The sequence below is a fragment of the Saccostrea cucullata genome, unplaced genomic scaffold (assembly GCF_032062105.1).
Source record: "Saccostrea cucullata isolate Sc308-1 unplaced genomic scaffold, CSIRO_AGI_Scuc_v1 ctg5881, whole genome shotgun sequence".
NCBI classification, from domain to species: Eukaryota; Metazoa; Mollusca; class Bivalvia; order Ostreida; family Ostreidae; genus Saccostrea; species Saccostrea cuccullata.
This window is the reverse complement of record NW_026929812.1, coordinates 5,281-25,432: the sequence shown is the minus strand read 5'-3', so window position 1 is coordinate 25,432 and position 20,152 is coordinate 5,281. Positions and strand designations below refer to the sequence as shown.

Genomic DNA, 20,152 nt, shown 5'->3' with positions numbered 1-20,152 from the left:
TCCTAGAGCAAAAGATCAAAGTATCAGAGAAATTGAATTTGGGGAAAAAATTGACCTATCTATTTTACCACCTTAAATCAAATTTGAAATCCATTTTACATTACTATAAAATCCAAATAATTCATTAGTTTGTACACATGTTGTAAGTGTTTAATGACAGGTTGACAATTGTTTAAGATATTCGAGAAATTACATTTTAACATGAAATTCAATTGAACGGCTTGATCAAATAAAATTTCTCTTAACATAAATTTTTTTCTTACTGTACTAACATTTATTATACTTTTTGTTCAACATTATTCTATAAAAAAGTGAAGACAATACAAGTATTAGAAAATGAGTATTGTTAATAGAGCTATGCTGAGAGTAGGAGTAATTTCACTCTAATGATCTGATGTTCCATTCAGATCTTTTCCTTTTATAAGAGAGGAGAAAAATGATGCAGACCAAACTTGGATTCAAACCGTGGCCCCCTGAATCTCCGGTCAGGTCTCAAATAACCAACTGAGCTATCCGGCCACTGGCGATCGAACTGGGCTGACTGCCACATTCCTCCCTTCTTAAAGGTCTTAATTGGTTTAAAGACCCCAACCCAGGTTCATCCCTGCTGGCAGGCTTTCACTTTTAGTTCCAGGGTATATGGCACATCACCAAATGTGACTAAGCCCCACCACTTGCCGTACAACAAACTTTCATTGTATTATCTCTAAACTTGTTGACGTTTGCCGAAATCTATATTTCAGCCATGAATGAAAAGCTGTGCAAGTTTCAGATGCTAATTAGGTTACATCATCTGACTGAAAGACCAAGGTTGGCTGAGAATCTTACTATTATGACCAAATTTAAAGTTTTTGTGATGGACAAAACTACAGATTGACAGAAGTACAGACGGATGAGATTTATATTGCCCCTCCCCCCACTTTTGCAAAGGCGGGGACAATGATATACATGTATTTGAAAGGTTTATAGAATAAGAGAACTCTACAAGAACACTTTTTTATTACACAAAAAGAACTTTCATTGTTTTAATGATAGGTAGACTTGTAAAAAATAGATGATTAATAATGAGCAAAAAATACCTTTTTTTATTTTCTTCAAAGGCCAAGATAGGCCAGTATGAGAGGTATAGTATAGAGTATGAAATGCATGTAAAGTATATTTTATTGTTGATAGTTTCATGATAATTATGATAAATTGGTAGCAAACAGATACTAGACCAATTATTTTGATGGTCATAGGGACACCATTTTTCTTGTTTTTTGGCAACAATTTAAGTATTTTTTAAAGTCAGTTTATGGATCTTCTTAATTGATGTGCTGTCACATGCGTGGTGCAGTGGTTAGAAATTTTCTAGAGTTGCAAAGTAAGGGGTTGGTTCTTCTTTGGATGAGACAGCATGCATTGAGGTCTTGTGTTGCAATAGGTGTTAGGAATAAAAAGACCCCTCACAGAAAGGAGGTTATTCATAGTCAAGGTGGAGTCTACAGTCAGGGGAAGTTCATAGTCAAGGTGGAGTCTACAATCAAGGTTCAAGGGGTAGTTCATAGTCAAGGTATAGTCTATGGAGTCTACAGTCAGGGGAAGTTCATAATCAAGGTGGAGTCTACAGTCAAGGTTCATGGGGTAGTCATAGTCAAGGTGGAGTCTACAGTCAAGGTTCAAGGGATAGTTCATAGTCAAGGTGGAGTCTACAGTCAGCGGGTATTCACAAAGAAGGTGGAGTTTACCATAAAGGTTCAAAGGGTAGTTCATAGTCAAGGTGAAGTCTACAGTCAGGGGAAGTTCATAGTCAAGGTGGATTCTACAGTCAAGGTTTAAGGGGTAGGTCATAGTCAAGATGGAATCTACAGTCAAGGTTTAAGGGGTAGTTCATGGTTAAGGTGGAGTCTACAGTCAAGGTTCAAGGGATAGTCCATAGTCAAGGTGGAGTCTACAGTCAGCGGGTATTCACAAAGAAGGTGGAGTTTACCATAAAGGTTCAAAGGCTAGTTCATAGTCAAGGTGAAGTCTAGAGTCAGGGGAGGTTCATAGTTAAGGTGGAGTCTACAGTCAAGGTTCAAGGGGTAGTTCATAGTCAAGATTGAGTTTACAGTCAGCAGGTAGTTCACAATAAAGGTGGAGTTTACATTAAAGGTTCAAAGGGAAGTCCATAGTCAAGGTGGAGTCTACAGTCAGGGGAAGTTCATAGTCAAAATGGAGTCTACAGTCAAGGTTCAAGGGGTAGTTCATAGTAAAGATTGAGTTTACAGTCAGTGGGTAGTTCACAATAAAGGTGGAGTTTACAGTCAGGGGAAGTTCATAGTCAAGGTGGAGTCTACAGTCAAGGTTCAAGGGATAGTTCATAGTCAAGGTGGAGTCTACAGTCAGGGGAAGTTCACAATAAAGGTGGAGTCTATAGTCAAGGTTCAAAGGGTAGTTTATAGTCAAGGTGGAGTCTACAGTCAGGGGAAGTTCATAGTCAAAATGGAGTCTACAGGCAAGGTTCAAGGGGTAGTTCATAGCCAAGATTGAGTTTACAGTCAGTGGGTAGTTCACAATAAAGGTGGAGTTTACAGTAAAGGTTCAAAGGGTAGTTTATAGTCAAGGTGGAGTCTACAGTCAGGGGAAGTTCATAGTCAAAATGGAGTCAACAGTCAAGGTTCAAGGGGTAGTTCATAGTCAAGATTGAGTTTACAGTCAGTGGGTAGTTCACAATAAAGGTGGAGTTTACAGTAAAGGTTCAAAGGGTAGTTCAGAGTCAAGGTGGAGTCTACAGTCAGGGGAAGTTCATAGTCAAGGTGGAGTCTATAGTCATGGTTCAAAGGGTAGTTTATAGTCAAGGTGGAGTCTACAGTCAGAGGAAGGTCATAGTCAAGGTGGAGTCTATAGTCAAGGTTAAAAGGGTAGTTTATAGTCAAGGTGGAGTCTATAGTCAGAGGAAGTTCATAGTCAAGGTGGAGTCAAGTTGAAATCTACAGTAAAAGGGTAATGTATGTTATAAAAACTCTATAGGAATACTCTCCCACTCCAAATGTAGAGCTTTAGTCAGCTGTTGCATGGTCTAGGGATGTGATTGTCTTTGGCAAATAGATTATGTCAATCCGATTTGTCTAATTCTGCTTAGTTAGGTTTAAATCTCGCGATTTAGATGACTATTGCAGAATCAGGTTTCTGTTGTTTTGCAAGAATGAGGTCATTGCAAAATTGAATAGGCGTGTTCAGGTAGAACATAGTTAGAGTACCTTTTACTACAAAGACCTTTAAATACGACTCAAAATATTTCTTACTTTTGTGTAATACTGTTTTTCATTTCACTACACTACCACCTCCAACATTTTTAACGTCCTGGAGGCAGTTTTCTGTCTAACGTTCATTACGAAACCCTAGCACTTAAATAACAGGCTCTCTGATAAACATTCTTGACTAGCTACACCAGAATTTAGAAAGCGTCAATTTTTAGAGGAACACAGATTCAAAATAAACATAACGCATTTTACTGGAATGCATCATATCTACAGCAAAACTCGCATAGTACGAACACGGATATTGCGAATTTACGGATATAGCGAAGTCATCTTGGATCCCCAGCTATATAGATTTATTGAATTTCTTATACGGTTATAACGAATTACGGATATAGCGAAGTAATTTCACAGGTCCCTGTGGCTTCGTTATAACCGAGTTTTGCTGTATTTTAAAAAAAATCTTCAGGCCGTACATGTATAGGGAATTGATATGTAAAATGTCAGCACAAGTTCGAAAGAAAGTGTAACAGACGGGCAGAAATGCAAAATGACACAAGGTTGTCCAGTCTCAACACTGCTTCTTTTATTTACTAGTATACTCCTTTAGTATAGTGGAAACAATGTCGAAAAAGATTCACAATTCGCCAGAATTAATAGGCTTTACTGAAGAAGTGCTTAGAGAATAAAAATCCTACAACACGCTGCAGACGATACATCGTTCCTTTTACAAGGTATTAAATTTATACCATATTCAATAAAAATAATCGATATCAATATGGTAAGATATACGAGGGCCGTTCAAAAATTACGCGGACTTGTTGCACAGAAGAAATATTTGACGACATAATCGGGCAAAATTTCACAAATAATATAAAAAAATCTTTACTGATATGGTCTTCAAAATTTCATATCAAAATGTTGTAAATTGGTATTAATTTTGAGTGATTTTTCAGGACATAGCATTAAGTCACGGCGCAGCAAAATCTTCGAAGTCACAAGGATTATAAAAATATGTGATTGAGCTTTCATTTTCTCTATATTTCCCTTGAGTACCTGTATAGTTTGAGTAACCTTATCTACTCAACATCAAAACACCATTTCTTGTCAAGCTTAAAATCTATTAAACAAGTAAAGAATATTCTTTTTTTTTGTTTAAAACCAAAAACTACTTATGAGATATAGTGTGATATTGGTGACTCTCAATCACGTTCTTCACACTCCGGATAAAGTTAACTTTTCTTCTATAATCTTCCTCCCGTCCTCCCGTATAGCCTTTTTACAGAGGTCTAACTGTCTAAAATTTCAATTTGCTATTTGTGGGCGAATGTCACAAGAAGCATAGTTTACTACATGATTTATTATGCATATTTTGGATCTATGTTGCCGATATCTCGAGCATTACACATATTTTAACAAAAGTGTGGTGCGCCGTCAATTCAGGAGACGTCATTTTCACAATCGTTTTCACGGGAATCGCATCAGAGAAAAATTACTATTTTTCTGTTAGTACATGTACTTCAAATATTACGTCCGAAATCTAAATACATAATAATAGAACAATTTAAAGGTATATTTGAGAAAATTGTTGAAAAATATCGCGAATTATAGAAAATCAATGAGTTTAATTTTTGAATCCGCATGCTTTTGCTTCTATTGTTTTGTCGTGCGCCGTACCTCTCCATCAACGATATTAACATACCGATAATTTTAGTAGACTTTTTTTTTAAATACAGAAAACTTGCACAAAACCTATTGGAATCTTTAAGATACATATTTCTGTGAAATTGTATAACTATATGACGTCTGTAAGAGTAAATAATAGCACAGTCCGCGTAATTTTTGAACGGCCCTCGTATATCAAGAATGCAACTCAATAAATGAAACGGAAAGAATACACCGGGTATTAAATGATATGACATTAAATTATATAACAAGTATCAATAATTCACATACGTAGTAATACGAGTATGTTGGGTACTTAGTACATCCCACTAATTATTTTTAGAATCGGTAGGAGAAGAAAGTAGTGCAGAAAAATTACAAGTTCCATGATTTGCAGACTTGCAAAAAAAATTGTGCAGATTTACTAAACTGGGCCTCAATCTTGTTGATAAGGAATATATCTTTCCTTCCAAGAAAGCCTGGGAAATGTAACTTATCAAGATGATCAGCTTAATTATTTTGTGTATTATAACGCCGGTGTGCGAAGTCTAAAATTCCCCTAAAAAGGAAAGTGCCATTTTGAAGAGCGACACTCAGCACTGACGCTCATAACTATTTCAAAATAATTATTTTCTACGATTTTTTCTTCTAGAATTCTTAAATCATACCTAAATCATCTATATCAACTGAAACCGGTGAGAAATTTTACTGTATATCTGTTTTACCGACGATATATAAGTCAGGTGTGAGAAAATAGGAAACTGTCATTTTGAAGAGCGACACTTATCCCTGATGCTCATAACTATTTCAAAATAATTATTTTCTACGATTTTTTCCTCTAGAATTATTGATTTAAACCTACATCATCTATATCAACTAAGACCGGCTTGAAATTTTACTGTATACCTGTTTTACACACGATATATAAGTCAGGTGTGAGAAAATAGGAAATTGTCATTTTGAAGAGCGACACTCAGCACTGACGCTCATAACTATTTCAAAATAATTATTTTCTACGATTTTTTCCTCTAGAATTATTGACTTAAACCTACATCATCTATATCAACTAAGACCGGCTCTAAATTTTACTGTATACCTGTTTTACAGACGATATATAAGTCAGGGGCTCGTAACATAAAGCTAATTGCTAAGTTTTTGACTTAAGTAGGGTCGTAAGTACGGTTTAGGCATAATCTTAGGACCTGTCTTAGTACTACTTAAGTCTGTCTTAACCCGTAACATAAAGCGAACTTAGGTAGGTCCCAGCTAAGTCAAACTTATGTTAAAAATATTTCATATGAGTCAACCTATGGTTTTTGATTTTATATAGATATATTGCTAAAAGTTATTCAGTTAGGGTTTTAATTAATTACATATTAAAGTTGACGTCTTTACCTATCGGTTTAAGTTATGTTGGATTAGATTTCGTATTAGAATTATAATTATTTTATAAATTCTTCGGAATGTTTGAAAACAAATACCGCACGGTCAGAAAGTGGCGATTTGTGGTTCATTGTAAATGTTCACGACAATTGTTTTATCACCTGAGATGTTTTCAGTTTACCTTTTGTAACTCTTTTGTTTTGACAAATGTTCACTTACCCTGTTATTATCGCAAACAAAAATGCACAGCAGATCGACCGCCTATCCACTTGAAATTGAAACTTTAAAAAGTTCAATACATTTTGAATCCCCGCTATGCATCAGGTCGTGCGTGTCAGAAGCAAAAACTGCAGAAGTTTTATAATATACTCATTTGCAATTTAATCAAATATATACAAAAAAATCGCATTTTTTCGTACATGTATGTCTCCACTGAACAGCAATTCTCTCTCTCTCTCTCTCTCTCTCTCTCTCTCTAGAACTGTAATGAACCCTGTCTAAATCGTTCTACATATATTCTACTTCACAGATACCTTTTTTATCACTGGTTTAGGCATCGTCTTCTTTCTTCTCTTTTTTTTAACAAATTATTTCAACTCATATTTTCAAATTGAACATACCGATCAATGGTTTATTACTGTGTTCAATTTATTTCTATAACCAAGGTCCCACTAATTTTAGACGTATCCCTAAAATTAAATTTTGTATTTACACGCTGTGTTGGAAGTGATATTGGAATTAGTGTCCCCCCCCACAACAACAAAATGTTTAATCAGCGTCCAATAGAGATAATTATTTTCTTTAATGCAAAATATGTATAGAGGAATGTTTTAACATCGCAAATCAACATTAAATAACTCTAAAATAACAAGAAAATTAACATATACTTAAGTCACCTCTACCGGTCGCCTAAGTTTTGCTAAGATTACCAAATCTTAGTACGCTTCTAGTTACGGTCTTAAGTTTAAGAATGTACTTAAGTCCTACTTAAGCACAGTCTTAGACTTAAGTAGCCTTTATGTTACGACCCCCAGGTGTGAGAAAATAGGAAATTGTCATTTTAAAGAGCGACACTCAGCACTGACGCTCATAACTATTTCAAAATAATTATTTTCTACGATTTTTTCCTCTAGAATTATTGACTTAAACCTACATCATCTATATCAACTAAGACCGGCTCTAAATTTTACTGTATACCTGTTTTACACACGATATATAAGTCAGGTGTGAGAAAATAGGAAATTGTCATTTTGAAGAGCGACACTCAGCACTGACGCTCATAACTATTTCAAAATAATTATTTTCTACAATTTTTTCTTCCAGAATTCTTAAATCATACCTAAATCATCTATATCAACTGAAACCGGTGAGAAATTTTACTGTATACCTGTTTTACAGACGATATATAAGTCAGTTGTGAGAAAATAGGAAACTGTCATTTTGAAGAGCGACACTCAGCACTGACGCTCATAACTATTTCCAAATAATTATTTTCTACGATTTTTTCCTCTAGAATTATTGACTTATACCTACATAATCTATATCAACTGAAACCGGCTTGAAATTTTACTGTATACCTGTTTTACACACGATATATAAGTCAGGTGTGAGAAAATAAGAAACTGCCATTTTGAAGAGCGACACATATCCCTGATGCTCATAACTAATTCCAAATAATTATTTTCTACGATTTTTTCCTCTAGAATTATTGACTTATACCTACATCATCTATATGAACTAAGACCGGCTTTAAATTTTACTGTATACCTGTTTTACAGACGATATATAAGTCAGGTGTGAGAAAATAGGAAACTGTCATTTTGAAGAGCGACACTCAGCACTGACGCTCATAACTATTTCAAAATAATTATTTTCTACGATTTTTTCTTCTAGAATTCTTAAATCATACCTAAATCATCTATATTAACTAAGACCGGTGAGAAATTTTACTGTATACCTGTTTTACAGACGATATATAAGTTAGGTGTGAGAAAATAGGAAACTGTCATTTTGAAGAGCGACACTCAGCACTGACGCTCATAACTATTTCAAAATAATTATTTTCTACGATTTTTTCTTCTAGAATTCTTAAATCATATCTAAATCATCCATATCAACTGAAAGCGGTGAGAAATTTTACTGTATACCTGTTTTACAGACGATATATAAGTCAGGTGTGAGAAAATAAGAAACTGCCATTTTGAAGAGCGACACTTATCCCTGATGCTCATAACTAATTCCAAATAATTATTTTCTACGATTTTTTCCTCTAGAATTATTGACTTATACCTACATCATCTATATGAACTAAGACCGGCTTTAAATTTTACTGTATACCTGTTTTACAGACGATATATAAGTCAGGTGTGAGAAAATAGGAAACTGTCATTTTGAAGAGCGACACTCAGCACTGACGCTCATAACTATTTCAAAATAATTATTTTCTACGATTTTTTCTTCTAGAATTCTTAAATCATACCTAAATTATCTATATCAACTGAAATCGGCGAGAAATTTTACAGTATAATTGTTTAATAGACGATATATGAGTCAGGTGTGAGAAAATATGAAACTGTCATTCTGACGCTCATAACTATTTCAAAATATTTATTTTCTACATTTTTTTCTTCTAGAATTCTTAAAGTATACCTAAATCATCTATATCAACTGAAACTGGCGAGAAATTTTACTGTATAATTGTTTTACAGACGATATATAAGTCAGGTGTGAGAAAATATGAAAGTGTCATTTTGAAGAGCGACACTTTCCACTGATGCTCATTCTTAATAATTATGCGTGTTTCTTGTTATTTATCTGTTAAATAAAAACTGGTTGATAGAACTTATATAAATATATATTTTTTCAACTTATATTTTGATAAATTACAGATATTTAAGGTTCGTTACTAGACTTCAGTTCTGGGTTTATCTCCGTTCACACCTTTAATTGGTATCAAATTATCAATCGACCATGGGGAGCGGTGTTTGTTAGTTATTAACATACAGGTAATTTTTGACACCTGTCTGAGATAACGCCCACGGCGTGGTTCACACCTTTTAAGAAATGACTGAGGGAATGTGGCATGTTTTTTCTTCTTTTTTTTAAATACAACTATCTGTTCAATTTACCGCGATTAAATGTGTAGCCGTGAAAATGAAAAGTTCTAAAATTTTAAAATTTTATTTGTCTTGCCTTCTTTTAAGATTAAAATAAACAAAGAAAACATAAAAATCAACGACTTTGGATACTATTACCATGGAATTAAATTCAGTGGGACACCGCTTCGATTTGAAGCGACCGAAATCCCTAGGCATGCGCAGAAGCCAGTGCTCAGTGTCGCTCTTTTCCCTATATATTCTATTAAGAGCGACACTGAGCACTAGCGACAGTTTTCACGGTTACACCGGAACTATTCATTTTTTCCAATGCATAGGGGGCTACTCTCTGGGTTTTACAAGAGATGTTTAAAAAAACATTCGTGTCAGCTAATGTGACCTATATTGTTTAACACCTTCTAATTAATTTTTTTTTTCATGAATGCAAATATCTGATTATTTTACGAAGGAGCGTACATGTATATTGATTTTTAATATACCGAAAATCGCTATTTCTGGGGATTGCGTAATTCTAAAAAAAATTCAAATAAATTTCAAAGGTAAATTAAACAAAGGATGCTTGGTATTAAAATATTATTTCAAATCAGTAGAATCGAATGCTATTAATGACATCTGAATAAATAGGCTATAAAAGGCTTATATGCCAACTTTGGTCATCTGCACTTTAATTTTAAACACGACAGGATTTGTAAATTTTTCTGTATAAATTAATAATTTCTATATACTTTGAAAACTCAAATGAAATATTTTGATACACTTTCCTTGAGCTCTTTTCTGCAGTTTTCCTGAAATTTTATGTGGGTCCGAGGTGTTATTTGAGTTTAACAGTGATTCTCTACGTTGCCATTAATTTGATTTGTTTGTGTGTGTGGGGGGGAGGGGGTGTGGGGTGTGGGGGGTATTTTTATTCTTAAACTATTTAACGTTGGAGTTGAATCTTGTATCTTATTCCAAGAACTTAAGATTCATTGTGACATTTGGATGAAAGGTCAAGGTCATTAAAAACCACCACCTCTTTAACTTCTAACCTGTCAACCGAAATAAACTCTGAAAGGTGTTTCTAGATACATGTACATGTACTTCATGTTTCTTTTTACCCTTGGGTCAAGGACAAAGGTTAAGGTCGATTTCAAGTTCATAGGTCAAGGTGATTTTGGTAAATAGCTAATATCAACATTTTATTCAGGTTACCAGTCACCTTGACCTAAGTTTCAAGGTCAAGGGTAAAAAGATCTGCATGCTTCAGTATGTTACATGTCTTGACATTTAGAAGTTCTTGATTCTGCATGAACATCAAACACTCAAGTATACTGTCTTTTAATACATTGTGTGCGGTCGCATGTGCATGCACGTCCATGTATTTACTTTTGATAGTAGTATAATGTAGGCAATCATTATATCTATTCATATTTGAAATTTTACCCTGTATTATTGAGAACCAAGAAAGTTGTAGGCATTTAAAGTTTTAGCCAATCAGTTTGCAGCACACGTGCATGTGCGTGCGTTCATGATTATTCTTATATATCATGCTGTAGATCTTCCTAATGTAAGACTATGTTCAAAATTTCAAAGGATTTAGTCAGAAAACAAAATAGATATTTAGACTTTAAGTTTCAGCCAATCGCAGCGAAGGGAACCTGCATGCGCTTGAGATCTTGCTATTTTGACCATGTCATCATGTCTATACTACTATTATATCCTTATATTTTGAGTTTCAAAGCATTTCATCTAATATTTAAAATGTTACGGCTAAATCTATTATATTGGTCATTTCACGTGTTACACGTGCGCGCACGTGCGTGGCAAAATCACCTTCGTTCCGCACATCTACATAACATACCTAGTGACCCTAAAAAGGTTTCACCTAGATCGGATGAGTAGTTTACGAGAACACTCGTGGACAAAAAAGTACCGGAGAACAAAGAAAAAATTCAGAAAAAGTAAAAACAATATGTTCCCAAACTTCGTTTGGGGAACATAATTAGATGTTAGATCTGCTCGCATAATTGCTACACTAGCATCTAACAACATCCTATAGAGGGTCACTCAGAGTTCAAATTCGGAACAACCCTAGACTTATTTTCTTCAATTACGTCAACAAATAACAATGATTTTGCAAGAGACAATTTGATTGGTTGATTAGAATTTGACCTCTGACGTGACCCTCAATGAGATGTTGTTAGATGTTTGTGTAGCGAGTATGCAAGTGGATCTAACAAATAATTTTAATTAGATTGGACAGGGACAGTGACTTCCTAGAGTATTGTGGCCCAAGCCCCAAGAGCCTCGTGTTTTAGTTTTGATCCCCAAATGAAAATCATAGGGAATACCTAATAATAATTGATAGTGATCAAGTTAATAGAATCTGATACACTGATAAATATAAGGTTTAGTCATGTACAGTATAATTTGTGTTGATAAATATGTAATGTTATGCACATTAGGGGGTGTTCTAAAGGAGACAGGTTCATAGTTAATAACTGATGTCTGTTATTTAACTATTTTTCAGAGAGATGAACGAAAATGGACTAGTTGTTGCTGTAGATGCTGGATGGCAAAAACAGGGTAGCGGAAAGACATATGATAGTTCATCAGGTAAAAATACTGTAAAAGCACAAATATTCGAGGGGATTAAATTTTGTTTATTCCGTTAACAAAATTCAACAAAATTAAATCCCACACGAAATTTTATATGACTATATATTGAATTGGGCTTTAAAAAAATATGTTTGTTTCCTGTAACATTCCAAAAAAATTAAGGGTCGGTAGGTCGGGATTTTTTTTTTCTTATGAATTGTCAAACATCCCTGGACTCAATATACCAGGTGTCATATTTACAGTGGACACCCAACATGGCATCCAAAATGGCTGCCTAGCGGCAGAAAACGATCTTCAGAAAGTTGTAGGGGGAAATTGTTGTTATAATAATGATTACTCTTTATAACTATGAAATTTAAATGTAAACTAGGTTGACATATTTTATGTCTCAAGTTAAGCTACAAGCTAATTTTCTTTTTTTAATAAATGGAATCAGCTGATTGATCAAACGAAGTTTTGCCATTTGTCAGAAAAAAAATTCACCCGGGGGGTAATTTGAATGGGTCGGTCGGGTTACAGGAAACAAACATATTTTTTTTTTAGACCTAGGGTTAGTTTTAAAACAACGACGAGATTATTTTTGATGTCAAAACAACAAAATTTTATGCCCACGAAAATTTATGCTTCTACAGTAGACAAATTTTAGGAAAATAAAAAAAAATATTGATGATTAGAGTGATTACTTTCCGCTTGTGCCCAACATAAACTATGCATTAAGTTTGCTTAGGACTTGATTCCATTAAATATGTATGCAAACAGATGCAATAAATTTAGAAAGACACATATCTCAAAGTTCAACTGTCCATATAAATTGTAAAATATTCATCTAAAGAACAGCCATGAATAGTTATGTTGCTCATGCAGGTAAAGCATATTCAGTTTTGTTCGAAATATGGACCCAAGGTGGGATAATGGAGCCAAAAAAGGATATAATGTTTACACGGGAATATATATAGGAGAAAAATCATTAAGAGTCATAATGAGTCAAATCAAAATATTAAAATATTAGGTGATTTTACACAGTTAGCGTATTTGCTAATCGCTCTATGGCACGCAACCAATTTTTAACAACACTTATTAGAAACATTATTTACCAAAGCATTGTCAATACTTAGAACACTAACTTCAAAGAAGTAGGAATTTGGTCCCTATTGCATCCTGCAAACACGTTTTATAGCAACTGTTTACTTTTTTAAAGTTGAACGATTTGCATTAATTATACAGCACCCCTCATGAAAAATAAATATTTGACCTAATTATGCTATAGTGCACTGGACGCACAGGTTCATTGCTGACTAAAGGGGTTAAAGGTTATTACCAAATGCATACATGTAACATCAGTGATCGAGTTTGATTTTCCTTGCCAAAGTATTAAGACATACATTTTTTTAAGTTAAGAAATGCATGAAAAATGCTTTAATAAAAACAACGAAGACATCTATAAGTTACACAGTTTTTCTAATTTGTAATTTTTCAGGTCATTGTTCCATGGTTGGTCCTCTCTCCGACAAAGTATTGTCATACTCTCTGAGGTCTAAGAATTGCAGAGTATGCAGTGTAGCTGAATCAACCAACAAGAATCCAGCAGCCCATGAGTGCTCAAAGAATTGGGAGGGTAGTTCAAAGGCCATGGAGGCAGATATGGTTATTGAGATGGTCCAAGATCTACAGAAAAGTAAAGGAATAACCATTGATGGAATCATTGGAGATGAGGACTCTACAACTATTGCAAGACTGAAAGCTAATGTCAATGCTGATATTAAGAAGTTGTCTGATAAAAATCATCTTAAGAAACTGTTTACAAACTCTTTGTTTACCTTGAAGAAAAAACATTCATCTCTAACTTTGTCTGTGATAAAGTACATTCAGAAATGCTTCAGTTACTCCATAGCACAGGGAAAAGGAAATGCTTCTCAAATCAAAGAAGACCTTTCATCAATTCCATTACACATATTTGGAGATCACCAACACTGCTCCTCAAGGTGGTGCAACTTCATTAACAACCCTAACCTGATGTACAAGTCACTTCCACATGGAAAACCCCTGAAAGATAGGTTCCTTCAGGATGATCTGAAAGAAGTCTTCAGTTCATATGCAAGTCATTCTGATCGTCTTTCATGCTTAGGAAGCACACAGTCGAATGAGAGTTTTCACAGAATGGTGTCTGCAAAAGCCCCAAAGACCCATCATTACAGCTCTTCTTCAAGCCTCAGATATAGAGTTGCTGCATGTGTAGCCCAGAAAAATGTTGGACACAGATATCTTGTAAAGGTTTGTAAATTTTTATTTTTTCATGCTTATTGTGTCATATCTGAGTTGAACCACTCAAGTTATCTCTTACATTTGAAAATTCTGCAAATTTTAATCAAAAGCAGATTGTATTGTATATGTATGTACATTGTAGTTGTACATAATAGATTCTTTTATCCTTATTAAAGGTTAACAAGAAATTGGGCCTCTCTCCTGGCTACTATACTCGACGACAGTGCATTCTGAGGGATTTACAAAGAAAGCGACAGAAGGCCATTTCAGTGACACAGAAATTTAAAAGGAGAAGGAGAGAATTGAAAGCCAGGAAGTACGCACTAGTATACTTTGATTGTCATTTGTCAGGTGTAAAAAACCTTTTGTCAACCTCAAAAATGAAAATAAACCAAGAACAAGTGAATGATGATAAGTATGAATTTAAGTGGGAATTAATATTTTGCATGTTACTAAGATTTGTTTTCTGAATCACCAAAGATTTACGGTATGCTTGTTATAAATAGCATGTTTTGATAAATATTTTTTTTCAAAGAAGGGAGGGCATATTGCTTTGCTGCAATCTTAAAATAAAAATTTTACCTACCTACATACCCAGTTTTTTAGCTCACCTTAGCGGAAAGCTAAAGTGAGCTTTACTGATAAAAATGTATCTGTTGTCATTAACTTTTCACATTTTCATCTTCCTCTCAAGAACAACTAGGCCAATTTCAACCAAACTTGCTACAAAGTTAGTATCCACTGGGCCAGGTAAGATGAAACTCATATGGAATCATCTTCAGGTAGTGTAGATTCAAGTTTGTTCAAATCTTGACCCTGGGGGATAGGGTGGGACCACATAGCCAATCAAAGTTTTACACAGGAATATATAGAGAATTTGAAATCTTTTAATATCTTCTCAATTAAGGACTGCAAAGCCATGATAAGTGATATTGATATGAAATCATCCTCAGGTAGTGTAGATTCTAGATTGTTTAAATCATGTCGTGATGACCCCCAGGGATAGGGTGGGGCCACAATTGAATTTTACAGTACAATATATTTTTTAAAAAATTCTCAAGAATAGCAAAGCTATGATTGGTGATATTAATATGGAAGCATCCTCAGGTAAAGTAGAATTATTTTTTTTTTCAAATCATACATGGTGGATCAAAGTTTTACATAGGAAAATAAAGGGAAAAAATCCCCCCCCCTCGAAAAAAAAGAGAAGCTATGTTTAGTCATATGGAAATGTAAACATCCTCATGTATTGAAGATTTAAATTTGTTTAAATCCTGATCCTTTGTGGTAGGGAGGGAAACAGTGGGGAATCAAATTCAAATTATTACTAAGTAATATATACGAACAAAATGTTAAAAAAGTTATATGCTGTATTGATATGGAGGCATTCTTAAGTAGTGATAAAATTTAAGCCCCCCCCCCTTCAGTAAATTACATGTACCATAACTTTTCTATTCTGGTCTACTTTGTGCTCTTTCCTTGTCGATGTGCTCAGGATTTTCATTTATTTACAACTCCTAATTTATTAGCTGTATATTAGGTGATTGTTTATTTTGCTAGGCCTTTTGTAAGACCTCAGTTTCGAATCATTTGTTTTACAGTATACATCTTCTTTACAGAATTCAAAGTATTTCTACAATAGAAACAAGGGAAGGCATCAGTTATTTAACAGGATGTGATCTCCAGCAGGCCTCTTACATCGTTGAAATTCCAGCTCCAAAAACAATTCCAAAGTATGATCATCTCCCTTCAAGTCAGCTGTTAAATGCTGAAGAGATCTATTTTGATTTGGAAACTACTGGACTCGGTAAGAACCTAGATTTAAATGTTAAGTCAATGCTGATGGTTATGGCCCTCTTCCGGTATTTCTTTTGTATGCATTTTGAAGGAATAATACTAGAGTTATCATAGAAAACGAATAGAAATGGAGACTCTTGCATAATTCCGGTATTGGTACAAGTAGTTGAGCATGTTTTATATCATTCAAAACTTTATCCTTCCTTCTGAGGACACTGATTAAAAAGAAATTGCATATTCTGAAAGAATTCAAGCATCTTTGAAGGAGTTAAGTCTTGGGGAAGAGGGTTACTATTATTATAATGTTTCAAAATTTTTTAAATCATGCATACTGTAAACGGATTACATTTGGCTGTGTATTCTAATAGCGGGTTTGGCGAAACGCAGCAACCGCTAAATCAAGTACAACGCTAAATGTCTTGCACATATACACATAAAGAAGAAAATGAAGAAATGCGCTAAATCAAATCTACGCTTACTTATTCAAAAGTCAATTTCTGCCAAATATCATACATGCTAAATATAATACATTTAAAATATATAAATTTTTGTATGTATTTTTTTAATGCTTTTAATTTTAAAAACTTGAATTTACTTAAGGAATGAATTAAATAGCAACCCAAATTATACTGTATTACCTGGGTTGGGGCAGTTTACGCTTTCTAAACCTCAAAGCGGTTTATAAAAAAGCGTAAACTGCTCCAACCCAGGTTGGAGCAGTATAACTTGGGTTGCCATTTAATTTACTCCTTATGATTTAATTTTCAATCATCAAGAATATAAAACAAGACAAATGTTCTCTTTATAATGCCTTCAAATAGTTCATATTTTAAACGTAACGTCAAGCGGATTGATACAATTTGATGTAAGTCATTGTGACGTAAGCAAACCAGATTATACAATTTAGATTAATTTTTTATCCAATCAAATGATGCGTTACAATCAAAATTAAATTATTTGTTTTTTATTTTTAGCAAGGGATTCTCATATTGTGCAGTTGTCTGCAGTTAGAAATGATGAGGTTTTCAACAAATACATCATTCCAGAAAAACCAATGTCCTCAAAAGCTACAGAAATTACTGGAATAAAAGTAGTCAACAATAAAATGTACCACAATGATGAGGAAGTTGAGACAGTCAGCATTAAGGATGCACTGATCCAGTTTATCGACTTCATGAAGAAATCGGAGTCAGATGCTGTTCTAGTTGGACACAACTCCAAAGTGTTTGACCTTCCTGTGCTTTTCAACATTTTGAGTAAATTAAACATTTTGGAGGCATTCTCATCTGCAGTCATTGGTTTCATTGATACCTTACCTCTTTTCAAAATTTCGCATCCAAACCTTTCATCATACTCACAGTTACACCTTTTCGAAGAAATTCTACAAGACAAATACAGTGCGCATGACTCATTACAGAATGTCTTAGCCTTGAAGAGATTGTTGGACCATACAGGACCTTCCCCTGAAGTCAAACTTGCTGCATCTTTCACTTCAAACTCTGCCTTTGCCATATTCCATCACAAGAACACAACAAAAAGTCTAATGAGCACACTAAAGCCTTTATTGGACCAAAAGGTGATTTCGAATGGAATGGGAAATAAGATTGCCAGCAGTGGACTCTCCTTATCACACTTACAACTGGCTTATCGCAGAAATGGTAGGGAGGGAGTACAGGATGTGCTGACAGAGATAACAGATAACAGTGTGCGTGTGACAAAATCTAGAAAAATCATTGATTCTGTTGCAGATTTTCTCAGATCTGAGCAGTAACGCAGTTGTAGGATGTTCTTTGTATGTAACTATGTTATTGTTTGTTTGGTTGTTTGTTTGTTTGATTTCTGTGAGCCAGTGCTCACTAGTAATACCCTCACTCTGATGTGGATATGGACAGACAGGAATAAACAAAGTTAATTGACAATGGATTCGTACAAAAATGAATCCAACCATATTTCATGTCTAAAAAATTTCAAGCATCTGTGATGAGTAGTTGTGGAGAAAACTGTGACAAAAATTTATTATTTGTGGTACAGACAGATGCACAGATAAACAGGAAGTTGACATCAGATTCGTCTAAAACCAATTCCAACTGTGATGAGTAGTTGTGGAGAAAAATGTGACAAAAATTTGTTATTTGTGGTACAGACAGATGCACAGATAAACAGGAAGTTGACATCAGATTCGTCTAAAACCAATTCCAAGTGTGATGAGTAGTTGTGGAGAAAACTGTGACAAAAATTTGTTATTTGTGGTACAGACAGATGCACAGATAAACAGGAAGTTGACATCAGATTCGTCTAAAACCAATTCCAACTGTGATGAGTAGTTGTGGAGAAAACTGTGACAAAAAATTACTATTTGTGGTACAGACAGATGCACAGATAATCAGGAATTTAACATCAGATTCGTCTAAAACCAATTCCAACTGTGATGAGTAGTTTTGGAGAAAACTGACAAAAAATTATTATTTGTGGTACAGACAGATGCACAGATAATCAAGAAGTTGACATCAGATTCGTCTAAAACCAATTCCAACATACGGCATGGCTAAAGAGTGTGCTAAAACTTAAAGCATCTGTGATGAGCAATTGAGCATGATGAGTGTTTGCTGAGAAAAATTTGACAAAAATTTGTTACTGACAGAAAGACACACAAGTGTAGAAAGAAAAACAGTATAAACCCTGTGCTTCAGAGCAGGGGTATAATTATGCCATGTACTATTGTTTTTTTCAATGTTTATTGTAATAGGTAGTTTGTAGTTGAACAAAACATTTTCTTTCCATTCAAAATAAATCCTTATTTAGAAATTGACAACAATTTATTTTCATTACCCATATTTTGAGCATACATGAAAAATTAAAAGGTGTTCATTGATATTTATTGAAGAAGACTATGTGCATATTAAATTGAAACATGCACAAATGAATATGAAAGGACATTCTGTAAATATTGTGTATGACCTATACTTGGCAGTAATCTATTTTTCAACAATCGGGCTAGGTTTGATTTCTTGCAAAATTTTTATTGTGTACTTATAAATACGCAGGTCATAAAGTTAGCGATGTTCTTGATATAGCAACAGCAGTTTTCTGTCAAAGGCACAAAAAATCTAATGTTAACAGTATATAAAAATGTTGTATGTTACTTGTAAAGGTAACAATTTGATAGATCTCTATCACAAGGAACATGGATCTGAATAAAGTTAAATAGTTGATCATTTTTCATCTTGAATAAAGAACATTTTGTTTGATACAATGAAATCAAGAGAGATTTACATTGCATGACGCAAATTAAACTAACTGTTATTGGAACAACTAGTAGTTCAAAACATTCATTTAGTCTTTTTTTTATTCCCTTCATTTTCAATAACTGGAATTTTGCTGTGAAACGTTTATAGTGAAATGATTACTATGTGGTGGTTTTTAGCTCACCTGACACGGAAGCCCGAGTGAGCTTTTCTGATCAAAGATTGTCTGGCAATCGGTCTTTTGTCTGGGGTGTGTAAAGTTTCATATATTTTATTTCTTTGAAAGACCAACTGGCCCAATTTCAATTAAGGGGATTTAACTTTGTTCATAGGAAGTGTCTCGCCCTCTTGAAGTGGGGGGTAATTAAGAATTTTGGTGGCATTATTCAAAAATCTTCTGAAGAACCACTGAAGAAAAGATGACATTTACGTGAAATTTAGCTTAATTACATACCCTATATTCAATAATTCCTGGGGGAAGGATGGGCCACAAGTGGAGCAAAGTATGCATAGAAAAATATTTGAAATGTCTGTAAAATTCTCTCAACTCGGAACAGGCAAAGCCATGATTAGTCAAACTATTAAAGAATTATCCTCAGGTAATGTGAGTGGGCATGAAACTAGATATTAACCCCCCCCCCCTTCCACCCTCCCCTCTTTCCCCTAACTCTTAAATAGTCCCCCAAAAATGAAATGTCCCTTTTCTTTTAAAGAAAAAGATTGAGTTTCAATACACTTATTCATTTAGGCAAATAGAAAATCCCCCAAAATCATGGAAGAGGCAAACAGAATCAATCCGAATTTCCTCTGGTCAAAATTTTAGAAAAATGGGTCAGAGGAAATTCAAGTTAAAATATCTTTAAAA

At 34.2% G+C, this 20,152-nt stretch overlaps 1 protein-coding gene across 1 annotated transcript; it reads left to right on the top strand.

Annotated features, from left to right (window-relative positions):
• The first annotated feature begins 11,898 nt into the window (after nt 1–11,898).
• Nucleotides 11,899–17,813, top strand: LOC134282230 (uncharacterized). The gene is made up of 5 exons (XM_062764658.1): nt 11,899–11,980; nt 13,461–14,254; nt 14,422–14,561; nt 15,865–16,052; nt 17,017–17,813. Exons 1-5 carry the CDS (start codon nt 11,899–11,901, stop codon nt 17,811–17,813), a joined length of 2,001 nt encoding a protein of 666 aa, XP_062620642.1.
• Nucleotides 17,814–20,152: the final 2,339 nt, after the last annotated feature.